A 25848-nucleotide genomic window follows, 5' to 3' on the forward strand; every position below is an offset into this window, starting at 1 on the left:
CATTAATAAAATAAATAAAAATTATTAGGGAAATTTATTTTAAAAACATCTTTGGAATTTTATTTTAGTGATTAGTCTAGTTGGCTTTGCTCTCTGCATTCCCCAGAGAATGTAGATCCTAACTTTTCCAAAATGCTGCCAACACTTCCAGATCCAGAAAGTTCCATGACAGAGGTTGAAAACTCAAAAAGAATAAAAACCGAGTAACTTGACTGTGCAGAAAGTAGCCTTCCTGTTATCTGCTGAAAGTCTTTCCAAATCTCACTTACTTACAGCTTGGATAACCAACAGACATGAATAATTGTAAAAAGTTTCTTATTTTCTTTCTCTGGCTTCATTTTTGAACATCTCAGAAAGCTTCAAGGCCGGCCTCCCATGACTCATACTTTCCACAGATCTTGCATATGGTGTATGTATTCACTGATCAGAAAAAAATGACCAATTGAGTTTTAGACCAGCCTGTCAGGCCCAATCAAGTTCAATTCAGCTGATTCTGGTCAAAAGCAGATTTCACTGTGCGTCCATGTTTACAATTAATCCTTCTTCCAACAACAGGGAAATTAATACAAAATTAATCAAAGTAAAAAGTGGGAAAATCTTTATTTCCTCTGCTTTATGTCTTGAAGATATTGTTCCTAATTTGTCCAATAACTTCATTAAGCAAATATGTCATTTCCTAATCTTTGAACAAGATTTACATATTTTGTACCAGCTTTCTAAAGCAGAGCTTTAGTAAGAATCAATCAAAAACTTTATAGTACAGAGAACTCTTTTCTTGGTTTTCAACCCATTCTTTTTCTTTATCAACAGCTGCAAATACAGACACACAAAGTAAGAAATACAAAGTTTTTTAAAGTTTAATTCCGAGATGGGAGACCTCTTGGGCAGAGAAAGTGCATTGTAGCGAGTATGACCTTTGACCTGCAAAAACAGATGTTAAAATGAGATGTTACAGTTTATCTAAAGATGATCAGTAGGAAGCTACATTGGGATCAAAAGGAAGGAGAGAAAAATCTTTAATGTTCAGGGTGTCTCAGAGTCACACTGGTCCTTTACCTCTGAGTTGGGCTTAAGGGCACAAAGCAGCAAGAGCCAATCAGGTTAGCTTGTGAAGGCCTTGAAGTCTGAGTCTGAAACAGGAAGCATAAAGTATAAGACAGGGCTTTCACTCATGCACCGAGATTAAAATGAAATATTTGATCATGTAAATCATGAGACATGATTTATATCCATTATCCATACCAGTCGGAAATAAAAATATAACTATCATTTCAGACACAGTAAGATGATTGAAAGAGGCAATATAAAAACCTGAAAAGAATAATCCAAACTCATCTTTAGGCTCAATTTTTATTTGTCATTATCCATTAAGCAATGTTTAAAAAAAAAAAAACATTGTAGTGCAAACTAGAACAATATTGCAAGGCAATTAATACAACATTCTACCATTCCTCCTCTTTATTGTTAAGTGTGTTGTTCTTCACACTAACTATTAAGAGGAGGAATGATCTTTTATTCTTTCAAAATAATTCCTTTATTTCTTTTCCCTCTGCCAGTGACGGTAATAATTTTATCCAAAACAGTCACAACATAAAACAGTTAAAGCACTGATGAAATGTAATAATGCCAGAACATTAACGTGTATGAGGAGCCAGAAAAACAAGTCAGACAGATGCTGCCTGAAATGTACCTTTAACACTAGACACTGCTGGTAACTTACTTTTAATGTTTTGGAATTTGGCACCAACAAGACTGTTCTTAACTTAAGATGCAATCTTCACAAAAACAACAATCGTTTTCACAGTTATTACTGTACCATTAAACATGACTTTTACCTCATTCAAGGTCTAAAACAAGGTTTTTTCAAATCAGACAGCACCAATTATAGCAATAGCCCACACTAACACGCACACAAGCTCTGTGTCCCTATTAAATTTTACACTTTGATGTGCACATAAAGAATTATTACTGTGGTTTAAGTAATGTGCCATTACAGTGCAATGGTGAGAGTAAAAAGTGCATACAAATATAAAGGGCAGCTATTAGTGAGTGAGCAGAACCTCACATTCTTGTGAATTAGTAAAGTAATTGATTTGCTGTTGTCTTCATCTGTTGGTTATATATTAAAAAGAAAAAATAGCAGTGACAAAGTTACACTTTATCATTTAAGAGGATGCTTTTATCTAAAGCAGCTTACCAGTAGCCAACACATTGTGAAGCAACGTGGGATTTTAGTCTCTTGCCCAAGGTCACTGAATGAAAACTGAGAAAGTTGGGAATTGAACCAGTGACCTCCAGTTGAAGGACCAACTACCTCCCTGAAGTCACAACAATCCAATACAAGGTAAGTGTAGCTCTGATAGTATTCTGAAGCTGCACCTTAATACCATCAGCTCTCCTGATCCATTAGAGTATGTCTTTGCACATCTTTGCATATCTAAAGGCATTTTTAACCAAAAAATAAAACAGATCAAGCTTAGTTAGATTGGATAGATTCAATCAGTTAGCATCCATTTTAAAGTATTTGAGAAGGCCTTTCTAACAGATAAAGATACTTTGATGTAAACCATTCTACTCTAGCTATGGTTGTCTGTTCAGTGCCACTGGAAGGTGAACCTCGACCACATCTCCCACTCTTCTGCAGACTCTTCACAACGTTTCTCTGTACTTCTATTCACCTTCCAGTCAACTCCGACCATCTTCACTCTCCCTAGAGAAGAACATACCCACAGAATGATGCTGCCACCACCATGTCTTACAATGGGGATGGTGTCTTGAAGGTGATGTTCTGTGTTAGGTTGGGCATTATTTAAGGTGCTTATCATCTAGATCAAAAAGTTTCATTTGGCACGCCTTTCGCCTACATTGGCTGTAGAAAATGTTTAAGCTGGAATTATCCAAGAGGTACTTTCCCAAGGCACTGTACATATTTAATTACACTGTTCTTTAAGGTAGATTGTTAAGAAAATTGTGTGCATTTTGAACATGTCTAAGTTCAAACTTTGTGCTTCAAATAATTTAATTTTTAATCAATGAGTCTCAGTAAATTACAGAAGACTTATTTAATCAAATAGACAAAAACTGCCACAGAACGTCCTGTGTTATGCTTTTTGATTTCAGTTTGTTGTTTCAGACTGACATTGGTTTGGCACATTTCAATTACTCAGTCTTTGGCATAAAGTCTGAACGAGAACATTCTGTGGCAGAATTGCAGTTAACCCACAAACTCAGACATACAGAAAGAGAGCCAGTCTTACATATTTCATTGTTATAAGGCTTTTTGCTTGTTCCTTAAAAAGAATCAAATTTTTTTTTACCCTATTCCTTAGCACCAACCTGTTAAAGAACAATCCCAGTTCAAACCTTCTCACTGAAACCAAATCTCTTGTAGCTCAAATCCAAAAACACACTATCTCCAATTTCTAACAATTTCTATTAAGAATACAAAACTTGAAGTGTTTCTCATCTAACTTCCGACCCATTAGACCTGTCAGCTCTTATCCTACTCAGACATTCCCTTTCCCATCTGTGGAAATATTAAAACTGGCACATGCACAGTCATTCAGAAACAATCATTTGATATCCTTTGCAGCTACAAATCCAAACAGGTTTAATTCTGAGGTTCATTTGACCTCATGTGCAGAAGTCAAGATTACACACTGAAAACAAACACCTGCAAGACTTTAAAGTTTGTTTCTTTCAACTGCTATTTTTGACATCAAAATCTTTAGTCTTGAAGAAGGATTTTTGCACTCACAATGTAGTGTGGTTAGCTGACACCATGGTAAGTAAAAGCATGGGAAACCTTCCCAAATATGCATTTAAACCACACTAGGACATAACACACCCACACATTTTCTTTTTCACACAGCCTTCAGATGTTTTTGCTGCAGGTTTGACCTTTTCTTCACTCGGAAGTGCAGTAGCAGCAGTGGCTGGCTCTTTGGTTTCTTTTTGCTTCTTTTCAATAATATTTCCAGATCTTGTGCCAGGTTTAAATTGACCTCCATCATCTTGCTCTCCTGCAGCTATTTTGCAACCACTGGACAAATGAACTTTTTGTCCATTTACAAGCCCTTCTCCCGTGCAGCCCCCAATTTTACCGCATTTGGTTCTGCCCCTACCCCCAGCACCTGATATGAAGTTGGTAGAATTGGCTTTCTGCTTGGCCTCCATTTCTGACAGGCTGCATGCCAAAGCCATCTGAAGGTCTTCATCTTCTTCTTCTTCATCTTCACTGTCCCCTGTAGCCACATGGTTGTAGCTGGAAGCTGCACTAAATGAGCGATGTGGAGTTGCAGAGCGGTCGTAGTGGGGGGCTGATCCGTTCATGATGGAGGATTTCTTAGAGGACTTCTCTCCTTCTCTTCTGCTGAGCTCCACTGCGAGAGCCATTTCATCTTCCACACCTACGAGAAACACACACCAAGACGTGGTTATGTTTATATATCATATAGTAAAACAAATTAACTACTTATAAAGATACTCAAGATTAGTCTTCATGTTATATGTAGTAGTGTTAGAGCGGTGGGTGAAACAATCCCACCATTATAACCTTCAGAATTGGATAAAACATTTGCATTTTTAGGGGAAAAAAATTGCCATGTTGGCTAAAATAAACACTTTCATATATCAATGTTTTTTGGATCATGAAGTGTAAATAGGCATAAAAATTAATTCAAAGCTGTTGCAGAATGAAACAGAGTAGGGCTACAATACAGAGCTGGACTGGGATCAAAGAAACGGCTCTTGCATTTTTGGCCATGGCTGCCCATTATAATTATTTATATGATATGCAAAGGTACGCAACATACCAGACGATATATACGCAGACTGTATTGTTTCAAAAATTAAAATAAAGCACAGCAGCTTACATGGAGGAGGTTATTGTGTACGTGGTAAAAAAATTGCATGTTCTTTCACCACCCTTCAGGTCACAGTGTCAAAATTCCCATACTGAAGTGGAAAAATGGATGTCAAGGAAACTCTTCTAGAGAGTTCTTCTCACTGTTTTCTGTAATATACTGTTTATACAAAAACATAATTATGGTCACAGTGAGACCTTGTATCCATGCAAAATAAAGAGCTCTTCATCCAAGTGGCTCCTTAAACTATGAAAAACAAAGAGAATTTGACTAATGTTTTTCTCTGGTTACCAATGATAAATCAAATATTTCACCTAAGCAATATTTCAGTAAGATTTTATGATAAAAAATTACTGGAGGCCGTAACACTTGCTGCAAACCATAACTTTATATCAAAATAACATACTAAGTTGCACAGCAAATGCCATATTAATTTAGAATAGAATTATTACAAAACAAATGCTATAATGCTATATGAGGGTTATATGAGGGTTGAACTCACGACCTGCACAAACTCTTTTATAGTTTGTGCAGAAAACTCCAGTTTTGTGCACCAATCCCACATAACACTACAACCTAATATTATTAGCCAAGTTTTAAGTTTGATTAAATAAAATAAGTCTTGTGATCATTTCTTATGCTGAGCATTTCCGCATTTTGGCTACAACTCCCCCAGATATTATTTAGTAAAAAGGTGTCTAATCATTTTTTTTCTAACTGTTCTATTTTTCCTTACTTTTGTGCTTTTTGTGTTGCCAGCTTAGATGTTGTCTTCCCCTCTAAAATATTTACTCACACACCCCAACCTGCCCTCCTCCCCATGTAAAATGTGCGTCTTCATGAACATTTCGATTCCTTCTTACCGGGGCGACAGCAGCTAATCTGACCTCTTCCTCAATCTATCTCTGGGTCACGTCTCTCATCCTCCTCCGACGATGACGAATCCACTGTATCGCTAATTCTCCCTGCTTCTCCAGCCCTCAATCTATTCCAGCGGTCGAAGTTTGCGTGGTAAACATATGAGTTAGTTTGGCTTTTCTGCATCCATTCAGGGGCTTTTTTGCTTTTCTTCTTGCAGCTTTTCTGGGCCCGCCACACCAAATATCCACTTGCCTCTCTACAGCGGTCAGATGAAATGAAAAATGTATAACCTTGGAAGAGACAAGAGGGGCAGGCCAAGAAGGTCTGAGGGATTTCTTTGGATTAGTCCAAGAAGATCCGTTAAGAAAATTAAGCAGTGGGACGTTGCAGTCGATAAAAATTATTTTTAATATACTCTTTTGGTTACATTTTAACAGCCTCAGGCCAGCCCAAATTTGTCCATCAGCCCACCCGGCATTGCCTGGTGTGCCAGACGGCCATCCACCCCTGCTGCCATGACTAGTAGACATGATCAATGACTTCCAAAATAGTCACAACTATTACTCCTCCTAGTTTTAGTACATTATTTTCATTCAATTTTTGGAGGAAATAGATTTTTTCAGATTATCTCTTACACCATGCTGTCACAACATAGTGACAGTTTTAACAACATTGCATACAGTGGCTTTAAGAATGAGAACCCATATGTTAACTTTTTTTAGTTTAATATGCATTTCCTATTAACAGACTTGTTTGTTTTTCAGTTGAATTGCTTAGAATAATCTCACAATAAAGATGGAAAAAGTCTGGAAGTGATTTACAATGGTCTCATTTTTTAGATCTCAGATATCAGTAATTTAAACAGGCATTTGTGTCTGTTTAAATTACTAATAATAATAATAACATAAACACAATAAAAGTCAATAAAACTCTTAGCTCTTATTTAAAGAACTTAAATATGCAGGCTATATTTTTCATGATAGATTGAATAGGAATTATTCCATTTTATAAACATGACAACTGGAGAAAGGTTAACAGAGTTACCAAATGAAGTGAGAATGGAAAAATATACTAATGACTAAAATAAAATATTTCCAAATTTCTCACCACTTATAGTGTTCAGTTTCTTACCATTGACAAGAACACTCTTTAATACCCCATCCTCTTCAATCTCTATCCTCTCCTTCCCATTTTCCTTTATCCTGCAAATAAAACAAACTAGGATTAGTAAAAAGAAAGAAGAAAAAAATGCACTTCATCTGAAAGAAAAATTTACTTTAATGGAAGTATTTAATTGGCTGAATGGTTTTATAAGGGGAGGTTTCACATACTTCTTGGTGGTGGTGGTTTTTCCATTTACAATGCGAGTGGAGGTAGAAACCGATCTGAAGTTAGATCCTCCCATGCTCTCCATCCCACCGATACCACCGAAAGAGGAGGAAAAGGAGCTAAATTCAACTTCAGAAAAGCAAAAAAGAAAAGAAAAAGAAAACAGGAATTTTTGCAGATATCCAGCATTTGTTAAAAAATAAGAGTTAACAAGCTATTTTAACTGAAAACATAATATGAAATTGCTTATTGCTGCATTGAGCCCTTAGGTGTTTACCTCCAGATGAGGGAAAAGAGAAAAATCGACCGGGGCCAAGGCGAGAATGTGGGACTCCAAACGATGCAAAGTCATCTGGATGAGAAATGCAGTCATGTTAGCATATATCAGCCCATAAATATAGAAGGAACGGCATCAAGGAAAGGGATGATGATTCCACTAATGTAATTTTTGTCCAGTACAGGTGAGATCAGTTACTTTAATGACTTTTTCATTAATATACATCTATTTCCTAACTGAGAAGAAAATTCAAAAATGTTTTAAAGTCATGGAGAGAAAATAATTGAATCTTGTCCCAACAGTTTGACATACCAAAAAAGCTAGCAAAAGGATCCTGTCCACCAAAAAACTCTCTGAACACCTCATCTGGATTGCGAAATGTGAAGGTGAATTCTGGGAGGTCTGAGAAGTCTGTAGTGGTAGAACCTGGGAAATTATGATGTCAGAGTTAGTGGATGAGGAAAAAGCAAGTATCATTATATGAATAACTGGAAAACAAGTTGAAGATTGCTAATGTCAAATGTTAGCAATTACAGTAAGTTGCCTAATAACTATTGATCTTCCATACATCAGGGTACGTGTATTTACCTGAGTGTCTCACATTGTCATTTCCATATCTGTCAAATGCATCTCGTCTGCTTTCTGTTAAAAAAAAAAAAAGCACCCATAAATGACTGTTTTTTACAACAATTTTCAACACATATAAACACACAAGTGTTAGGTTGAAAAATTAATACCAATATGTTAAAACTGAATATTAAATACTGCACCGTTAGAACTTTGTGAATAAGAGACCTCAATTTTTTTGATTGTTTGAAAGAGGATCTCATCGACTGGCAAGAAAAGTTTTTTTATTCTAACTTTGGTTTAATTGAGTAAAGTGTGAAGAGTTTAAAACACACCAACACAAATCTTTAAATTATGACTTACTGTCAGAAAGAACTTCATAGGCCTCAGCAAGTTCTTTGAATTTTCTCTCTGCCTCTTCCTTGTTGTCTGGATTTTTATCCGGATGCCATTTTAGGGCCAATTTCCTGTACCTGCACCAGATATTCAAAAACAAATGCCAATACCAAATATACAACCACACAAACTGAATAAACATCTTTTATAGCATAACATTATTATAAAAATAGTTGTATTAATGGAACTGAAACTAAAAATTATAAATGTCCTCTCATTTAGCCAAGCCTAAATGGCCAGACCAGTAATAAGTTACATTTGAAATAAAGTTCTTTTTTTCAAAATAACTTTATTTCTTTTGAAAATAAAGACAACCATCAATTACTCTTATTGTACTTACGCCTTCTTGATGTCATCCTGCGAGGCATTCCTGGACACTCCCAGCACACTATAATAGTTCACCATATCGCCTCCCGTCACTCTTTAGAACACCACTCTGAAATTCAATCATTTACTCATATTTCACTTATATTTAATCTGGGTGAATGCCTTTCTGAATATTATTGTCCATTAAGGCAATTACAAAAATGCATGTTAAACAGCTGTGGCAGAATCACCAAATTCTTATCAAAATAATATTAAATAAAATATTCTTGATACATATTTTAGCAAAGATGTCATAAAATAAAAACAATACTGTGCATGAAAAATGCATAGTGGATTGTTTAGTTTCTCCAGCTTTAAATTTAATTAACAAAATTTCAAACTATTTCTTCCTTTACAGAAGGAACCATATAGCTGGTTCCCAAACCAGCTATATGTTTTGTAAAGTAAAGCTATCTGAGGAGTTAATCATGCATCAGATTTAGAAAACATGATGCTTTTTAAAGCATGTTTTAAAAAGCGGCATTTTTTTTTTTATTTTTATTTTTTAAATATGCTTGCTAATAAAAAATCCATAATGAGTTAATTTCCATTAAAGGTGGCTATGTTAATTAAATAATAATATAATAATAAGAATCATAATAATAAGAATAATGTGACACATGCATTGCAAATTGATGCTTAAAATAACACTATGCTGTGCTCATTGCTAAAGTATAGTACAGTTACTTTTAAGTACTTTTTAAAAATAGTAAAAAATCTCTTTAAATCCCAAATATCAGCTTACTTCAGTTAAAAATAGTAGTTTGTTTAAAGCATTAAAAACAATTTCTAAAGTAAGAATTCTAGTGTCCTTGACCTCAGTGTAGCAAATTTATAATAGCTACAACACGTTAACCATCATGCCAATCTCGTTAGTCTCCTGCTACAGCAGTTTTCAAGCAGAGGGGGCTTCACGGCTCAGGAGAAAAGAAACTAAACTTAACTTTTTATCTCCCCTCGGGGAACTCCATGCGCTCACACAAGTGTTATTTCTGTGTTATATGCAGGACTGTGGCATCTGACAACTGCTGCTGTCATAACAGTAGGCCATAAGAAGCCTAAACACGGCAAATGTATACTTACACGCACAAGTGCTGTGCTGTTTCAGTGCGTAGAGTTGGGGGAGTTACCATTGTTTCATAATATCAGAGCCACATATTCCTTTTATGGTGAATTTGGGTTTATTGTAAACAAACCAAATGTGTGTGTACTATGGAGTGTAATGTTAGCTGGTGGTAGCCACACCTTAAATGCTACAGACAAACATGACCTACCTTTCAAGTGTTACGATCCAGGCAGTTGAGCCGTTTGCCTTCCTTACAGATGACAGTTGATGTGTCTTGTGGAATAATTTTCTCTTGTGACAACCAAGTAGCCACCTCCCTCTTCTGTTTTACTTCCAAGATGTCTCGTCACGAATATGTTTTGCAGCGATACAGTGTCACTACAGTTCTGGTTAAGCCCTGGTGCGGTGCTCCCGGTGTTTTCAGTAGGGAGGACAGGAAGACCGTTAACCCAGTTTACGTTGAGTGCTGGTCTGAGCCGTGCCCGCTACGTCACTGCGAGCGGACAGAAGGCGTCTAGAAAATACCAGCGTTTACTATACGTAACAAGCCCCGCCCACTCTCATGTTGTGCTTGTTGATTCCCATGTCTATGGTTGATTCAACTACGTTAATTAAAAAACCGATGTTCTGACTATCTGTGCTACCCGTCTTGTGTTAATGTTAAATATTATCATTGGATAAAATTCTTTGAGTGGCGAGACCGAAGATTTGGAGTTATGCTTGGCACATCATTGGAACAATTTATATACACGACAAAACCACAAAAATATCACTTCCTTCGACAGAATACCCTATCCGTTTAAAATGAAAAGCTATAGCAGTTGTATGCACTACTCTTTTTAGAATATCCTACCTTTTTAAAGATATTTTAAATACATGCGTCTGTAAGAATGAAATAGTATCAGACAGGGGAAAGTTCATATTGAAATTAAATTAAACACAGACATCTACAAATACAGATCACCGCAAACTCTTTTTGCGTATTAATATGGAACACTTATTTAATCCTATACAATTTAATGACTTACAATGCCCTAATAATCAAATTTTTTAAATTAAAACCATGTTATAATATTCCTGTTCCATACGCTCTGCTAAAGAGTCAACAAATTATATTACATAAACAAAATGGCTAAAAAATAACTCATAAGACAAGAAAATCTACGGATACATAATAGTAATAGACAATTTAAATAATCATACAGCAGCAGAATAATTATTAACTCCTTGCCAATGTACACCTAGAAATTCTGTGTGTTTAACCATTGCACTCTGGGATAAACGGTCAATTTTCCCTAATTAACCAAGTATTATGGACTTCTACAGTACATGTGTTACTATAATTGAATTACTAATTTCAGAGTTGTAAATGAAAAAGGTAGAACTTCGTTATTGAACTTCAGACTTTTAATTAAAAACACTTTAAGGATCTAAGATTCGTAGACTTGAAATCAAATTAATAAATCGTGTGAAAATAAAGTTGCCCCCAATATTTTAATATTGTCAATGTTAAGCTTTAGCCACCATTGGTTATCGTTATGTCTGAGGTTTAACATTCAGTATTATTGTGGCTGTTTAATGCCATCCGATGTTTACCATTTAACATGCAAGATATTTAACATCCCTGATTTTTTACTTAATCTAGGATAATGCTTAACGTTACCCTTGATGTTTAACATTATTGCCAATGTTTATCAGATGTCAAACTTCATCTCTGGAAAAGTTTGCTTTTGCGTTAAACATTGGAGATAAAGTAAAACATTCCAGATACAGTAAACATCAGCTATAAACTTAAACATCAAGGACAATGTTAAGCACTGGAGATAAAATACAAAATTGGGGACAACGTTAAACATCCTTTACAATTTTAAACATTGGAGATAACATTGTCCCCGATGTTTAATATCGTCTCTTTTTCTGTCATCTCAAAGGAAACTTCATGTCGAATCTCCACTTTCAAAGACAAACATCAAGGATTTTCTGGTTTTATTAATTTTTCTTTTAACAGATTGTGAGAACATCCCTGTAAAGAAATCAAAATGGTCACGTAATTCCCAGGAAACCAGGTTGGATGGATGGATGAAGGGAACCAGGAGAGAGGGAGAGGGGGTCCCAGGATGTAGAGAACCATGATGGATGGATGGATGGATGGATGGAGCCATGATGGATGGAGGGAGGGAAAGAACCAGGTTGGATGCATGAATGAAGGGAACCAGAATGGAAGAATGAAGAGAAGCAGGACGGTAGAATTAAATTCTCATTTTCTTCTCTCGAATCTGCCCAGCAGAGAAGCTCACTGTGTCTCCTCTCTTCCGGTGTCCATCGGCTCAGTGTGACGTAGTGACTCAAACTCAATAGGTGAGGTTGTTTGATCTCAAATCTCCCCCAGCAATGGCGCCTCAAATGAGCGAGTCGTAGCGACACACAGCTAACCCATTCGGCTCACTACTGACGGTACCGGAGTCTGATTTCATCAAGGAAATCAGACTCAATGTTTAAAACAACATTGTCGTTTATGGCAATAACTTCTGGGACAATTTATTGTCCAGCAAAATTTGTCAATGACTGTCACAATAAGTTTTGCTGGATGATAAATTGCCTGAGAAGTTATTGCCATAAACGGTAAAATGGTAATGAGACCATTTTCTATTAATACAATGGCTATAGCATAATGCAAGAACACATTCTCAAAGACCAATAAACTTTAAAAACCCAACTGAGAAGAAAGAAGCAGCTGAGTGGAGAACCAAAGGGAAGAAGTCCTCTTCATATTGAACATTTAACACTGGAACTGGAAGACATTTAAAAATATCCTAAAAAAATAAACAGAAACTACAAAATAAAAGGAATTATGAAGTGTCTGGTCTCAACTAAACCAATTTTGTTTACAAAGCACCAGACTGAATACTTTTCATCCAGTTTTTGGTAGAAATCGAGAAACAAATCATGTAAATAAATGGAGATTGAGGACGGAAGGCAACAACAGGACAGGCGCAGGTTTAACGACTCGAGAATGAAATCCCTTTTCAAAAACTCACTTTTAAATATTACTAAAATAAACAGCAAAATACCTGCAGCATTCCTTAAGGCAGATTGCTAAGAATGTTTCAAGTCAAAATGGAGATAAGGAAGCGTCACCTGGGAAAACTTTCAGGGTTTCCTCTAGAAAACCTGCTGAGCCCAGTGGAAGAGCTGAGGAATCATCCATCAGTGGTCTGCTGCATGTTTGGGTTAAAAAATTTTAAGTTACAGAAAGTCTAAGGTGCATGATCAGGCATCAAAACTCAGAAATAACAGTGTGTGAATCCAACGGACAACTGATGGGACAGCACAATTGGTACACAACTCCTCAGTCAGTTCAACGTCTCAACTATTAACCTTTAGCTTAAACTGTCTTTACTGTCAGTTGTGGAGAAAAATCCCCATTTAAAATACCCCAAAGCATGGTGGGGGGAAATAAAGCCTGGTGGCCCGCAAGGCTGATAAAACACTGGGAGAAACTGACTTCTGTCTATAGCTCTTTTTGTAAGCAGAAACCCTGTCTATATCGCCATCTCTAAATAGGAACATTCTGTGTTTATATTTCTAAGCGATCTTGGGGCTGCTCTTGGTCCGATCCCTCACCTAGGACCCGTTTGCCCCGGCAGATCCGACCCAAATGAGCCCTAGGATCACTGGGACACTCAAACCCCTCCACCACGTTAAGGTGGCAGCCCACGGAGGGGAAAAAAACAAAGCCAGAAACAGTTCTTTAATCTAAACTGAACTGGAGAGAGGCCAGAAGGTGGCGCTCTGGTGTTTCTAACTAAACAAGAAGTTTAGTTAGACTTAAAATAACCCATAACCTGGGTTTAGTTAGAAACAAAACCTTTAACTATTTTATTATTATTTTTCTCTCCATAGAAGCTACGCCTGGTCTTGCGTTGATTAGCTGTGGTTTCTTCCTGGAAAAGAGCATTGGCTGACATGATGCTGCTATCACCTAACCGTTCTCCCTCTCCTTTTCATTTCCATGAACATGGAAAGTTCTCCTGATCAGCAGACCTGTTGTGTCTCTGCCCTGTCTTTTCTCACCTCCAGTCGGTCAGGCAGATGCCTGCTAGTCCTGAGCCCAGTTCTGGTTCTGCTGGAAGTTTCTTCCTGGTAGAGGGAAGTTCTTCCTCTCCCCTGTCACTACATCCATGCTCTGAATGAGGGACTGCTGTAAAGTCAACAACCCAACACAAGCAATTTGCTGTCGCCCCCTGCTGGGCAGATGGAGTGAATGCCATAAGTAATGACTCCATACAATCTGTTGGGTTCTATTTGGTACAAACCTTCCAAACTACTTTATAATTAACTGAACCTAATGAATTGATAACTTTAATCAATAGGAATTTCACTAAATTGAAATGACTTTTCGTAAAATGCCTTAACAACATTGTTGTGAATTAACGTTATAATTATAAGCTTTGAACATTTTGATATCTACTTTTGGGGTTTTGAACGTTTCGATAACTACTTTTGGGGTTTTGAACGTTTCAATATCTACTTTTGGGGTTTTGAACGTTTCGATATCTACTTTTGGGGTTTTGAACGTTTCGATATCTACTTTTGGGGTTTTGAACGTTTCGATATCTACTTTTGGGGTTTTGAACGTTTCAATATCTACTTTTGGGGTTTTGAACATTTTGGTATCTACTTTTGAGGTTTTTGTTTTATATCGTTTATTGGTGGGGCTCATTAGTTTGAAAGTGCAATTTTATATATTGTCAATTCACAACAAATGTTATCTCAATGGACTTTGAAGTAATTTTACTCCAATCACATGTATTCCAATAGCTAGTACAACAAGTTCAGTTGATTATTAAAGTAGTTTAAAGTTTGTACCAAACGAAACCCAACAGATTGTATGGAGTCATTACTTACAGCATTCACTCCAACTGACCAGCAGGGGGCGACAGCAAATCGCTTGTGTTGAGTTGTTGACTTTACAGCAGTCCCTCATACAGATCATGCATGTAGTGACAGTGGAGAAGAAGAAATCCCCTCTACCAGGAAGAAACTTCCAGCAGAACCAGAACTCGGATCAGGACCAGCAGGCATCTGCCTGACAGACTGGAGGTGAGAGAAGACAGAGCAGAGACACAACAGGTCTGCTGATCAGGAGAACTTTCCATGTTCATGGAAATGAAAAGGAGAGGGAGAACGGTTAGGTGATGGCAGCATCATGTCAGCCAATGCTCTTTTCCAGCAAGAAACCACAGCCAATCAGAACACCAGACCAAGTGTAGAATCTATGGAAAAGAAAAAATACAGAAAACAAAAACAGTTTAAATAAATAATGTCATAGAAACAGAAAATGACAAACAGCAGAATAAATAAACAGATCACAATAAACCAATCTAAGTCTTTTCATAATCAATGCCATAACCATGGTAACGCAAGAACACATTCTCAAAAATCAATATAGATTAAATTGGAAGACATTTTAAATATCTAAAATAAATAAGCAAAACAAAATTAATTATGAATTCTCGAAGCAAATTTGTCCATAAAATAACAACAAAAAAAACACACACACACAACAATGGCTAGATAAGACCAAAGTACCAGACTGAAGACTTATCCAGAAACTGAAAAAGAAACTGAAGTCGTTTTGATAATCGTTTTAAGTTCAATCATTTTCCTCTGTCGGTCAATGGGGCAGGGCGATGAAGGGCAAAATCCGAGACAAAAACAACATGATCCGGGAGGATTCCTGAAGGACAACAGGACAGGTGAAGGTTTAAGGTCAAACCCTTAACTCAGAATGAAATTGTCACTTTTCACAAACATGCAACCATAAAATAACAGCAAAATACCTGCAGCATTTCTTGAGGAAGACTGCTGAACCTGATGTTAGGGTCACTAAGGTCATCCATCAGCAGGGTGGCGATGAGGTTCTTTTCTGTTGTTGGGGCAATGATCGTGGAGCGTTCTTGAAGGACAATAGGATGGGTGCAGGTTTAACCCTTTAAGAACTCAATGAATAGTTTCAAAAACTCCCACTTGTAAATATCAGACAGCAAAATACCTGCAGCATTTGTTCAGGAAGACTGAGACCGATGGTAGGGTAATTAAGGTCATCCATCAGCAGGGGGGAGGGAGGGTGATGAGCGCCTTTTCCGTTGTTGTTGGGGCGATGAGGGCTTCTTCCGTCGTTGTTGGAGCGATGAGGGCTTCTTCCATCTGTCGATTGGGGTCCGATGAAGGGCGAATTCCGAGATGAAAAAAAATCAGATGAACCAGAAGGATTCCTGAAGGACAACAGGATAGAAAGACAAGACGGGTACAGGTTTAAGGACAAATCTTTTAACAACTCTGAAATCAGCACATTTCAAAAACTTAAAAGATCTCTTAAATAATAGCAAAATACCTGCATTTCTTGAGGAAGACTTCTGAGCCTAATGGCAGGATCACTGAGGTCGTCCATCGGCAGTGGAGGTGATAATGGCCTTTTCTGTCGGTCATTGCAATGTTATTTTTATTGTTACCTTCTATTAACCCCTTACCTGTTGGTCGGGTTCCTTTTCACACAAACCCGACCGAAGGGCTACTAACCCCTTACCCGTCGGTCGGGTTCCTTTTCACACAAACCCGACCGAAGGGCAATTAACCTCTTACCCGTCGGTCGGGTTCCTTTTCACACAAACCCGACCGAAGGGCTACTAACCCCTTACCCGTCGGTCGGGTTCCTTTTCACACAAACCCGACCGAAGGGCTACTAACCCCTTACCCGTCGGTCGGGTTCCTTTTCACACAAACCCGACCGAAGGGCTACTAACCCCTTACCCGTCGGTCGGGTTCCTTTTCACACAAACCCGACCGAAGGGCTACTAACCCCTTACCCGTCGGTCGGGTTCCTTTTCACACAAACCCGACCGAAGGGCAATTAACCCCTTACCCGTCGGTCAGGTTCCTTTTCACACAAACCCGACCGAAGGGCTACTAACCCCTTACCCGTCGGTCGGGTTCCTTTTCACACAAACCCGACCGAAGGGCTACTAACCCCTTACCCGTCGGTCGGGTTCCTTTTCACACAAACCCGACCGAAGGGCTACTAACCCCTTACCCGTCGGTCGGGTTCCTTTTCACACAAACCCGACCGAAGGGCTACTAACCCCTTACCCGTCGGTCGGGTTCCTTTTCACACAAACCCGACCGAAGGGCAATTAACCCCTTACCCGTCGGTCGGGTTCCTTTTCACACAAACCCGACCGAAGGGCTACTAACCCCTTACCCGTCGGTCGGGTTCCTTTTCACACAAACCCGACCGAAGGGCTACTAACCCCTTACCCGTCGGTCGGGTTCCTTTTCACACAAACCCGACCGAAGGGCAATTAACCCCTTACCCGTCGGTCAGGTTCCTTTTCACACAAACCCGACCGAAGGGCTACTAACCCCTTACCCGTCGGTCGGGTTCCTTTTCACACAAACCCGACCGAAGGGCAATTAACCCCTTACCCGTCGGTCGGGTTCCTTTTCACACAAACCCGACCGAAGGGCTACTAACCCCTTACCCGTCGGTCGGGTTCCTTTTCACACAAACCCGACCGAAGGGCTACTAACCCCTTACCCGTCGGTCGGGTTCCTTTTCGCACAAACCCGACCGAAGGGCAATTAACCCCTTACCCGTCGGTCGGGTTCCTTTTCACACAAACCCGACCGAAGGGCTACTAACCCCTTACCCGTCGGTCGGGTTCCTTTTCACACAAACCCGACCGAAGGGCTACTAACCCCTTACCCGTCGGTCGGGTTCCTTTTCACACAAACCCGACCGAAGGGCTACTAACCCCTTACCCGTCGGTCGGGTTCCTTTTCACACAAACCCGACCGAAGGGCAATTAACCCCTTACCCGTCGGTCAGGTTCCTTTTCACACAAACCCGACCGAAGGGCTACTAACCCCTTACCCGTCGGTCGAGTTCCTTTTCACACAAACCCGCCCGAAGGGCAATTAACCCCTTACAAGTTGAGATGGTTAGTTTTCACACACATTCAACAGAAGGGGAACCCAAGCCCTTTACCCTTTTGTAACAAAGATCAGAACTACCTTTCAAATAGTGTTTTTCTTGCATGGAGCACTGTGCATGGAGTAGATTGATCCCTTCATTGTACTCGTTTGTTACCAAATTCCTTGAACTCATCCGATGACTTCATAGCCTTGAGGAGTAGCTACCGGAAGTACCATACCACATTTCCTGGCGTTGTATTCACACTCCTACCTTTCACAGTCCGAGGCCATCTGGTGTCGTCGTTCCATCTCAACAAAAACTGTTGATCGGCTTCCATATACCATCACTTAACGGTCCATATACCATAGCTTCCCAGTCCATTAAGCCCATGTGTTGACATGGGCTTAAATTCCCAACCACGAGCTCAAAACCATTATCCACCACTATAGACACTGAGAATGAATGTGGTGACAGTGGAGAAAATAAAAAAAAAACACTTCTCTTTAACAGGAAGACGTATCAGAAAAAAACTGCAGCTAAACACTGATTAAAAGTTGTGTAAGCTGAAGCACAGACTCATACTGAAGAAGTATGCTGTGACAGTGGATAGGAAAAACTTCCCTTTGACAGGAAGCTTTACCAGAAAGACCTCCCTTTAACGGGAAGGCTTTCCAAAAAAAAAAGAAAAATAATGCACCAAGTAAGCTTAAGCAATGCCTCCTACCGACGATCCACGTGATAAGACTTTCCAAAATAAGGGTAATACTGCACCAATTATTTAAATTGGTTAATAGTTCAGCTAAAGCAATGAGTCGTACTGAGGATCTCATCTGGTGACAGTGGAGAGGAAAAACTTCCCTTTAACAGGAAGATTTTTCAAAAGAAGTCAAAGTTGCACCAATTTAAATTTGTTAAGTTACAGGTAAGCATAGGCAATGCCTCACAATGAACATGCATGTGGTGACAGTAGAAAGGGAAAACTGCCCTTTAACACGAAGACTTTCCAAAAAAAAAAAAGAAAAGCGTTATCAAACATTGGTTAAAAGCTATGAAAGATTAAACAATGCCTCATGTTGAGGATACATGTTGTGACAGTGGAGAGGAAAACCTTCCCTTTAACAGGAAAACTTTCCAAAATGAGGCCAACACTGCACCAATTATTTTAATTATTTTAATAGTTAAGCAAGCTAAATCAATGCCTCATATTTAGGATGCATGTAGTGACAGTGGAGAGGATAAACTTCCCTTTAACAGGAAGAACCCTGCAGCAAAACCAGAAGTTGGCTCTGTATGAAAGGCCATCCGTCACTACCCCAGGGGATTTGAAAGGACAGAATAAAGAGAGAGACAGAAAAAGAAAAGGAGCTGCTCCAGGAGTGTTTCTATAGGAGAAAAGAGCGTTAGTTGTAGTAGAGGCTCCTTTGGCGCTTTATCTATGAGAAAGAAAAAAGTTATTTGCAACAAAAGCTCGGCCAGTTGCTTAGTCTAGGAGAAAAAATGGGTTAAAACAAACTTAAACTCTGAAGGGCAGGTCCCAGTCAATCCTCTCCAGAAGGAAAACATGGAGTTCAGCTGAAAACCTGAAAATAGGAGATGGTGGATTACAGTGTGAACATTACCTCTGTGACGTCTGGCCTGCAGCTCCAGAAGATCTCTCCGTTGTAGTCCAGCACAAATTAAGTCAGTTCCAGCAGAAATTAAATCAGCTCCAGCAGATCTCTCCGTTGTCGTCCAGAAGAAATTAAGTCGCATGACGAAATTGCACAAGGCCGCGTGTTTTCCCGCGCAAAAATTAATCAGTTTTCACGTTTAAATTGAACGTAAATTGAATTAATTTGAGTTATTGAGTTATTAAAGTATGGACCCTAAATTTCAAACTAAATATTAAGTACAAAAAATAAAAAAAATGTATGTTGAAATATAAAAACCTCATCTTCACCCAAAAACATTTGATATTCATTGGAAAGATAATTATCCTAATGCAGCTATACTAATGTGAACATAGCCACATTAAAACTAATAAGTAGGTATGTTATCAAGGTTTATTATTGTGATATTTACAAAGCCTAAGCTGAATGACTTCCTACAACCTCTAAACTGTATTTGCCAAATCCTTGGCAGCCTTCTTTCTTTCACATTACAACTGACTTTGAGCCAGGAACTTCAGATTGTAGATATCAGACTCTAGTTACACCTAAACCTCCACAGGTCACAAGACCACAGCAACTGCTTCAAACAGCACTAAAAATCCAAAGACAGAAGGATTTACAACAGCAGAATCCTTCTCAGCTCATTGACTCTCAGCAGAGAATCAAACCAAACCAGCACACCAAGAGGCCTAGCGTTGGCCTTCAACAAACAGCGTTAGCATCAGCAGCGTAGCATAGCAAAACCCGCAACAGCTCATACCCTGAGATGTCTTCTGGACCCGCCATTGGAACAGTTCTTTGACTTAACAAACCTTTGATGGGTCGGGCGGATCCGCCAGGCACCTTGTAGCGATTCCTCAGCTTGACGGAAGCGATCCTCAACTTCATTGAAGGGAATCCTCAACTTGATTGTAGTATATCCGTAATCGATCAACTGCTAACAGTCCTCAGCTTGATTGTAGTATATCCATAATCGATCAACTGCTAACCATCCTCAGCTTGATTGTAGTATATCCAAAATCGATCAACTGGTAGCTCCAGATGCCATTATATCTCCTCAGATGTTTCAGGGACGCCACCAGCAAAACAAACCACCGCTGAGAGGCCATGGTCTGGTCTCTCCTTGTGTGCTGCTCTGTTTAGGAACAAAAAAAGGGCTTCACTAACGTCATCGGTGGAAAACGACAACCAACTTAGAATTAGGCTTCCGAAAAATAACTTACCGAATAACCAACGCACCGATTTCAAACACGGCGCTCCCGCGACCTACTTGCCATCACTGCTGCCTACTCGTAGGTCAAGTACGATGCGCCAAACTAGGCCTCGATGAACACTGACGCGATTTCAATCGGATCCACAAAAGTTTCAGCCATAAGGCTGGGCGTCCGCTCGGATTCCGCGTCTTGGGAGATCAGAGAACATCATTTTTAATCCAGGTCCCAAAGTTCATGAGTATCAGACCGACAGTTTCGTGTCTGTGTGCAGCCAGGTGCTAGCCTCATCTTGCTCACGTAGAAGCTGCATCATATTTCTATCCAGCATGGCGTATGCGCGTCACGCTCATTAATAACAAAAATGGCGCCATTCGTTACTGTTGGTAGATTTTAAATTTTCCAGTCCAAACACAGGGTAAAATTAAACCTGTAAAACCTACCCAACTGCAAAGAAACAGTACGAATCTAAACCTCTAATAAAACTCGTGTTAATATCACTATATGTTTTATTCATAATCTATCCCTAATATATTTCCTATTATATTTTTAGAATAATTTAGAGAAACAGCAAAATGTATTTTTTTTATAATGTACATTTATAAGAACAAAAATTTAGAGAAACAGTAAACATACACACACACACAATATATATATATATATATATATATATATATATATATATATATATATATATATATATATATATATATATATATATATATATATATATCTTGAGTAATATCTTGAGTAATATCAACAATATATTGCTTCCCTGAGTAACATTTCTGTCCACCCTGCCGCAAGGAACAATGATGCATTAATCAAAATATGCAGCGGAAAAAAAGTGAGACGTTTTGCTTTTCTCTTGCTTTTTATTCTAGTCTTATCCATTTTTGTAATTTTTTTTTGTCCGGATGGATGGGTGAACGGATGGATGCAAATAAAACAGACTGCATTTCCCATTTATATTTTTGAAATTCTTCAAATAGCAACCGGACTTGGTCAAAGACTGCTGTGCCGGGGTAATTTTACTGCATAGATGTACTCACATAAAATCAAACACGGACAGCTTTTGTTGTTGCTGCTGTTTAGTTTTCAAGCTGTAAGTGGTGAGTGACTGAACAATCTCGCCACGTCGCTCAGTCTAAACGGTGTGTTTACTGCTCTCTAACGGTTAACGTAGGCAATTGTATCCATGACTAATGTAAACAGAAATAAGCTCAACGTTTATGTAAATAATAATTCACACAGTACAAAATTAAAGTATTTAATCCTCGCACCTCCAAGCATTGTACTTATTCCCGACTAATATATTAAAATAAGGCTTTTCATAACTGTTGTTGATGTACTTATTGAATAATGAGGTTAATGTTGATTATGAGCTGAGGTGTAGTAACTAGTTACATTTATTCAGTTACGTACTTGAGTAACTTTGAAAATAAAAACTTTTAGGAGTAGTTTTACTTCTACATAGGCTATGCTATTACTTGAATAAAATTTCTGAATACTCTATCACCTTCAAGAACAAACTTGTTTTAACCAAAATTCTGTGAGACACAAACACACATCTACAGCTTAGTGAGACCTGTTGTTTGTCCACAGGTTTTTTGTTTTAATGTTATTTTCTATCATCTGAAACTTCTGTGACATTAGAAGAAAATTAGAAAAAAAAGATTAAGTATTGTCACCAAAAGCACCTTAACCTGTTGCATTTACATTACCTATTTTGTGTGTTAGTTTATATGTTTTATATTGAATTATTTGATCTGTAAAATTTCTCCTGTTTCTTCTTCCTGGATTTGCTACTTTGTGATGTAGTATGTTATGTTATTTATTTGAATTCATTTCCATTTTAATCTGTAAAACATAAGAATTTGTAAATAAGTTAATACTTTTGTATGTCTGACACTTTCTAAAGTATAAATAGCATTTTATGATTAGTACTCAGTACTCAAGTAGCTTTTTTACATAATACTTTTTTTGTTCTTACTGTGGACTCAATTACTTGAGTAATTTGGACTCAAGCTACTTGAGTAATTTCTTGGACAATACTTTCTTACTTTTAATTCAGTAAAAATATGTTGATGAATTGCTACTCTTACTTGAGTACAATATTTAAATACTCTTACCAACTTTGATTATGAGTCACATTTATTACTACAGTTGTGCAGTTCCTCTCAGGCAGTCATGTGAGGTGTGTCACAGATTTCTTTTGCTTGTTTATTTGCTTTGGACAATTGAACCCCATGATGAATAGGTCTTTTAACCTTATTTGCTATGCCTTTAACTTTCAAAAAGATCACAATTCACCTATTTCATTCATTTGAGCCTTTATTGATAACATTGACAGATCACCTTCTCAGCATATATGGATGCTGCTGGGAATGTGCTCTATTCAGAGCAATATTTGGAATGTGTGCTGGTTTTGGCCCCCTTAGTACTCCTCTCCCTCTTCATCTTCATCTCCCATGCTGTCGGTGCCCACCTCTTCATAATCTTTCTCCAAAGCAGCCATATCTTCTCTGGCCTCTGAGAACTCTCCCTCCTCCATTCCCTCTCCAACGTACCAGTGGACAAAGGCTCTCTTGGCATACATGAGATCAAACTTGTGGTCAAGCCTGGCCCAGGCCTCAGCGATAGCAGTGGTGTTGCTCAGCATGCACACAGCTCTTTGCACCTTAGCAAGGTCTCCTCCAGGAACTACTGTTGGAGGCTGGTAGTTGATCCCCACCTTGAAACCTGTGGGACACCAGTCCACAAACTGGATGGTACGTTTGGTCTTGATGGCAGCAATGGCTGAGTTGACATCTTTGGGAACAACATCGCCACGGTATAGCAGACAGCATGCCATGTATTTTCCATGACGTGGGTCACATTTCACCATCTGATTAGCTGGTTCAAAGCATGCATTGGTGATGTCAGCCACAGATAGTTGTTCATGGTAGGCTTTTTCAGCAGAGATCACTGGAGCATAAGTGGCCAGAGGGAAGTGGATACGAGGATAAGGCACCAAGTTGGTCTGGAACTCTGTCAGGTCAACATTCAGCGCTCCATCAAAACGCAGGGATGCTGTGATTGAAGACACAATCTGACCAATAAGCCTGTTCAGGTTGGTGTAGGTCGGTCTCTCAATGTCAAGATTTCTGCGGCAGATATCATAGATGGCCTCATTGTCCACCATGAAAGCACAGTCGGAGTGCTCCAGGGTGGTGTGGGTGGTTAGAATGGAGTTGTAAGGCTCCACTACTGCTGTAGAAACCTGGGGGGCTGGGTAGACAGCAAATTCAAGTTTGGACTTTTTCCCATAGTCGACAGAGAGTCTTTCCATCAGCAGGGAGGTAAAACCAGAACCAGTTCCTCCACCAAAGGAGTGGAAGATGAGGAAACCTTGCAGACCAGTGCACTGATCAGCCTGAAAAAAAAAGGTTTGTGAGGAATTAGAAGTTGACTCCAGCCAGAAGTATAAGTTAACCACAACCTCTCAAGAAATCAAAATCCTGCAAAGCTAATTCAAATATCCTTCAAATCCTCACCAGTTTACGTGTCCTATCTAGAACAAGATCTATAATCTCCTTGCCAATGGTGTAGTGACCACGAGCGTAGTTGTTGGCAGCATCTTCCTTTCCTGTAATAAGCTGCTCAGGGTGGAACAGCTGACGGTAGGTTCCTGTACGCACCTCATCTGTAAATGAGCAATAAAAAAATTAAAATGACAACCAGTTCACAATATCAAATATTTCTAAGTGATTGTTCATCTGTAGACTGCTGACCAATGACAGTAGGTTCCAGATCGACAAAGATGGCTCTGGGTACATGCTTTCCTGCCCCTGTTTCACTGAAGAAGGTATTGAAGGAGTCATCCCCTCCTCCAATAGTCTTGTCAGAAGGCATCTGACCATCTGGCTGGATTCCATGTTCAAGACAGTACAGCTCCCAACATGCATTGCCCATTTGGGCTCCAGCTTGGCCAACGTGCATAGAAATACACTCACGCTAAAGAAATAGGAGAGAAGGTTGATTACTTTATTATCAGCACATGTTCATATACTTTGTGAGAATGTTTGCACACAGAGCTTGAATTATATCACCAAACACTGCAGGCACTAGAGTAACTAAGAAGCATATCTGGGTGTCACTGAAACATATAAGGAAGTCTCCATTGTGTCTTGGTTTTCAAAAAATAGAATATTTGGCAGACAGGAAGACTATGCGTCAAGAAGATGGAAAATTCTTACCCACACCTCCCATTCCTGTATCCTTCCCTTTCCTCATCCCCTCCCCCATTTGGATCCCTCCTCCCATCCTGTCCACAGCTGCAGACTGTAGTGCTGTGTAACACTTAGGGATGTCGCCCTCTCTCTTTTTCTCTCTCCCTCTCTCTCTCCCTCTTTCTCCACATTTCCTAAAGCAAAGATTCCTTACAAAATGTCTGCCATCTAGCTTGCACTGCAGGCAAACCACTCCTCTTTTCTCTTTCCTGTTTATTTCATCCCTCCCACTGCCACGATTACTATGACCAGTCCCACTGAGAAAAGAGAACAGTAAATCTAGATTTTTTTTGTCCTTATTTGGATATGTGTTCTGCTTCTTAACAAGACATACTGACATGAAACACATCTGGTAAGAAAAGTTTTGTAACATATGAATTCTCCATTATCTGATCAAGTTTTGTCAAGTCTACATGAATTGTTAATTTTTCCTGAATTCCAAATACTCTCACTTCCCTCCCCCAAATAGTCAATAAAGGCTCTCTGAAAGGCTTTATTATGTAAAATGCATTCCCATTAGCTACTGCTTACAGGGAAAAAGTTCCCTTTGTATCAAAACATTTATTGCAGCAGAGGCAATGTAGCTTTAAGAGGCTCACATGTTGAAGCTAAACAATGAAAATAGACAGTGGAAATTTCCAAGCCATGTCATCAGCTAAGCAGCTACTCACCATTTTGTCTGCTTGTCCTTCGACTGACGATGAGGATTCAGACACAAGGCAGAAGTGCAGAAAAAAGGGAGAGCCAGGCCTTATATACACAAGGATGTGAAGGGGGCTGGCAGTAAACCACAGAAAGCAGCTGCATAGTTTATTGGCTGGAGGGAACAGCAGTTAAGAGAAAAAAGAGGCAAGTTCCTTCTGTTGCTTTTCATTATAGCCACCTTAAAACACATTTATACCTTGTTTAGGGCATTGCAAAAACACAAGTTCTGAAGGTATCAGTTTAATTCCTCTATTTGACCTTTTATACAATTTTAAATGGTTTCCATATGGTCATGTATATTTGTGGACAA

The 25848-nt window shown here is 38.9% G+C and overlaps 2 protein-coding genes across 3 annotated transcripts; both read right to left on the reverse strand.

Annotated features, from left to right (window-relative positions):
- Positions 1-581: 581 nt before the first annotated feature.
- On the reverse strand, positions 582-13439 carry dnajb2 (DnaJ heat shock protein family (Hsp40) member B2). 2 transcript variants are annotated; one of them, XM_032566954.1, is made up of 11 exons: positions 9936-13436; positions 8636-8731; positions 8263-8372; positions 7921-7974; positions 7645-7758; positions 7333-7407; positions 7058-7184; positions 6858-6928; positions 4134-4409; positions 1057-1130; positions 582-921 (listed from the first exon to the last, which is right to left on the reverse strand). In XM_032566954.1, exons 2-10 carry the CDS (start codon positions 8698-8700, stop codon positions 1102-1104), a joined length of 921 nt encoding a protein of 306 aa, XP_032422845.1. In that variant the 5' UTR covers positions 8701-8731; positions 9936-13436; the 3' UTR covers positions 582-921; positions 1057-1101. The 2 variants fall into 2 exon arrangements, with proteins under 2 accessions (XP_032422845.1, XP_032422844.1); XM_032566953.1 differs by lacking the exons at positions 582-921; positions 1057-1130 and having other exon boundaries at positions 1332-4409; positions 9936-13439.
- A 9439-nt stretch (positions 13440-22878) lies between these two features.
- On the reverse strand, positions 22879-25629 carry LOC116722864 (tubulin alpha chain). The gene is made up of 4 exons (XM_032567226.1): positions 25505-25629; positions 24336-24558; positions 24099-24247; positions 22879-23977 (listed from the first exon to the last, which is right to left on the reverse strand). Exons 1-4 carry the CDS (start codon positions 25505-25507, stop codon positions 23000-23002), a joined length of 1353 nt encoding a protein of 450 aa, XP_032423117.1. The 5' UTR covers positions 25508-25629; the 3' UTR covers positions 22879-22999.
- Positions 25630-25848: the final 219 nt, after the last annotated feature.

This window comes from Xiphophorus hellerii, chromosome 7, assembly GCF_003331165.1.
Source record: "Xiphophorus hellerii strain 12219 chromosome 7, Xiphophorus_hellerii-4.1, whole genome shotgun sequence".
Classification (NCBI taxonomy): domain Eukaryota; kingdom Metazoa; phylum Chordata; class Actinopteri; order Cyprinodontiformes; family Poeciliidae; genus Xiphophorus; species Xiphophorus hellerii.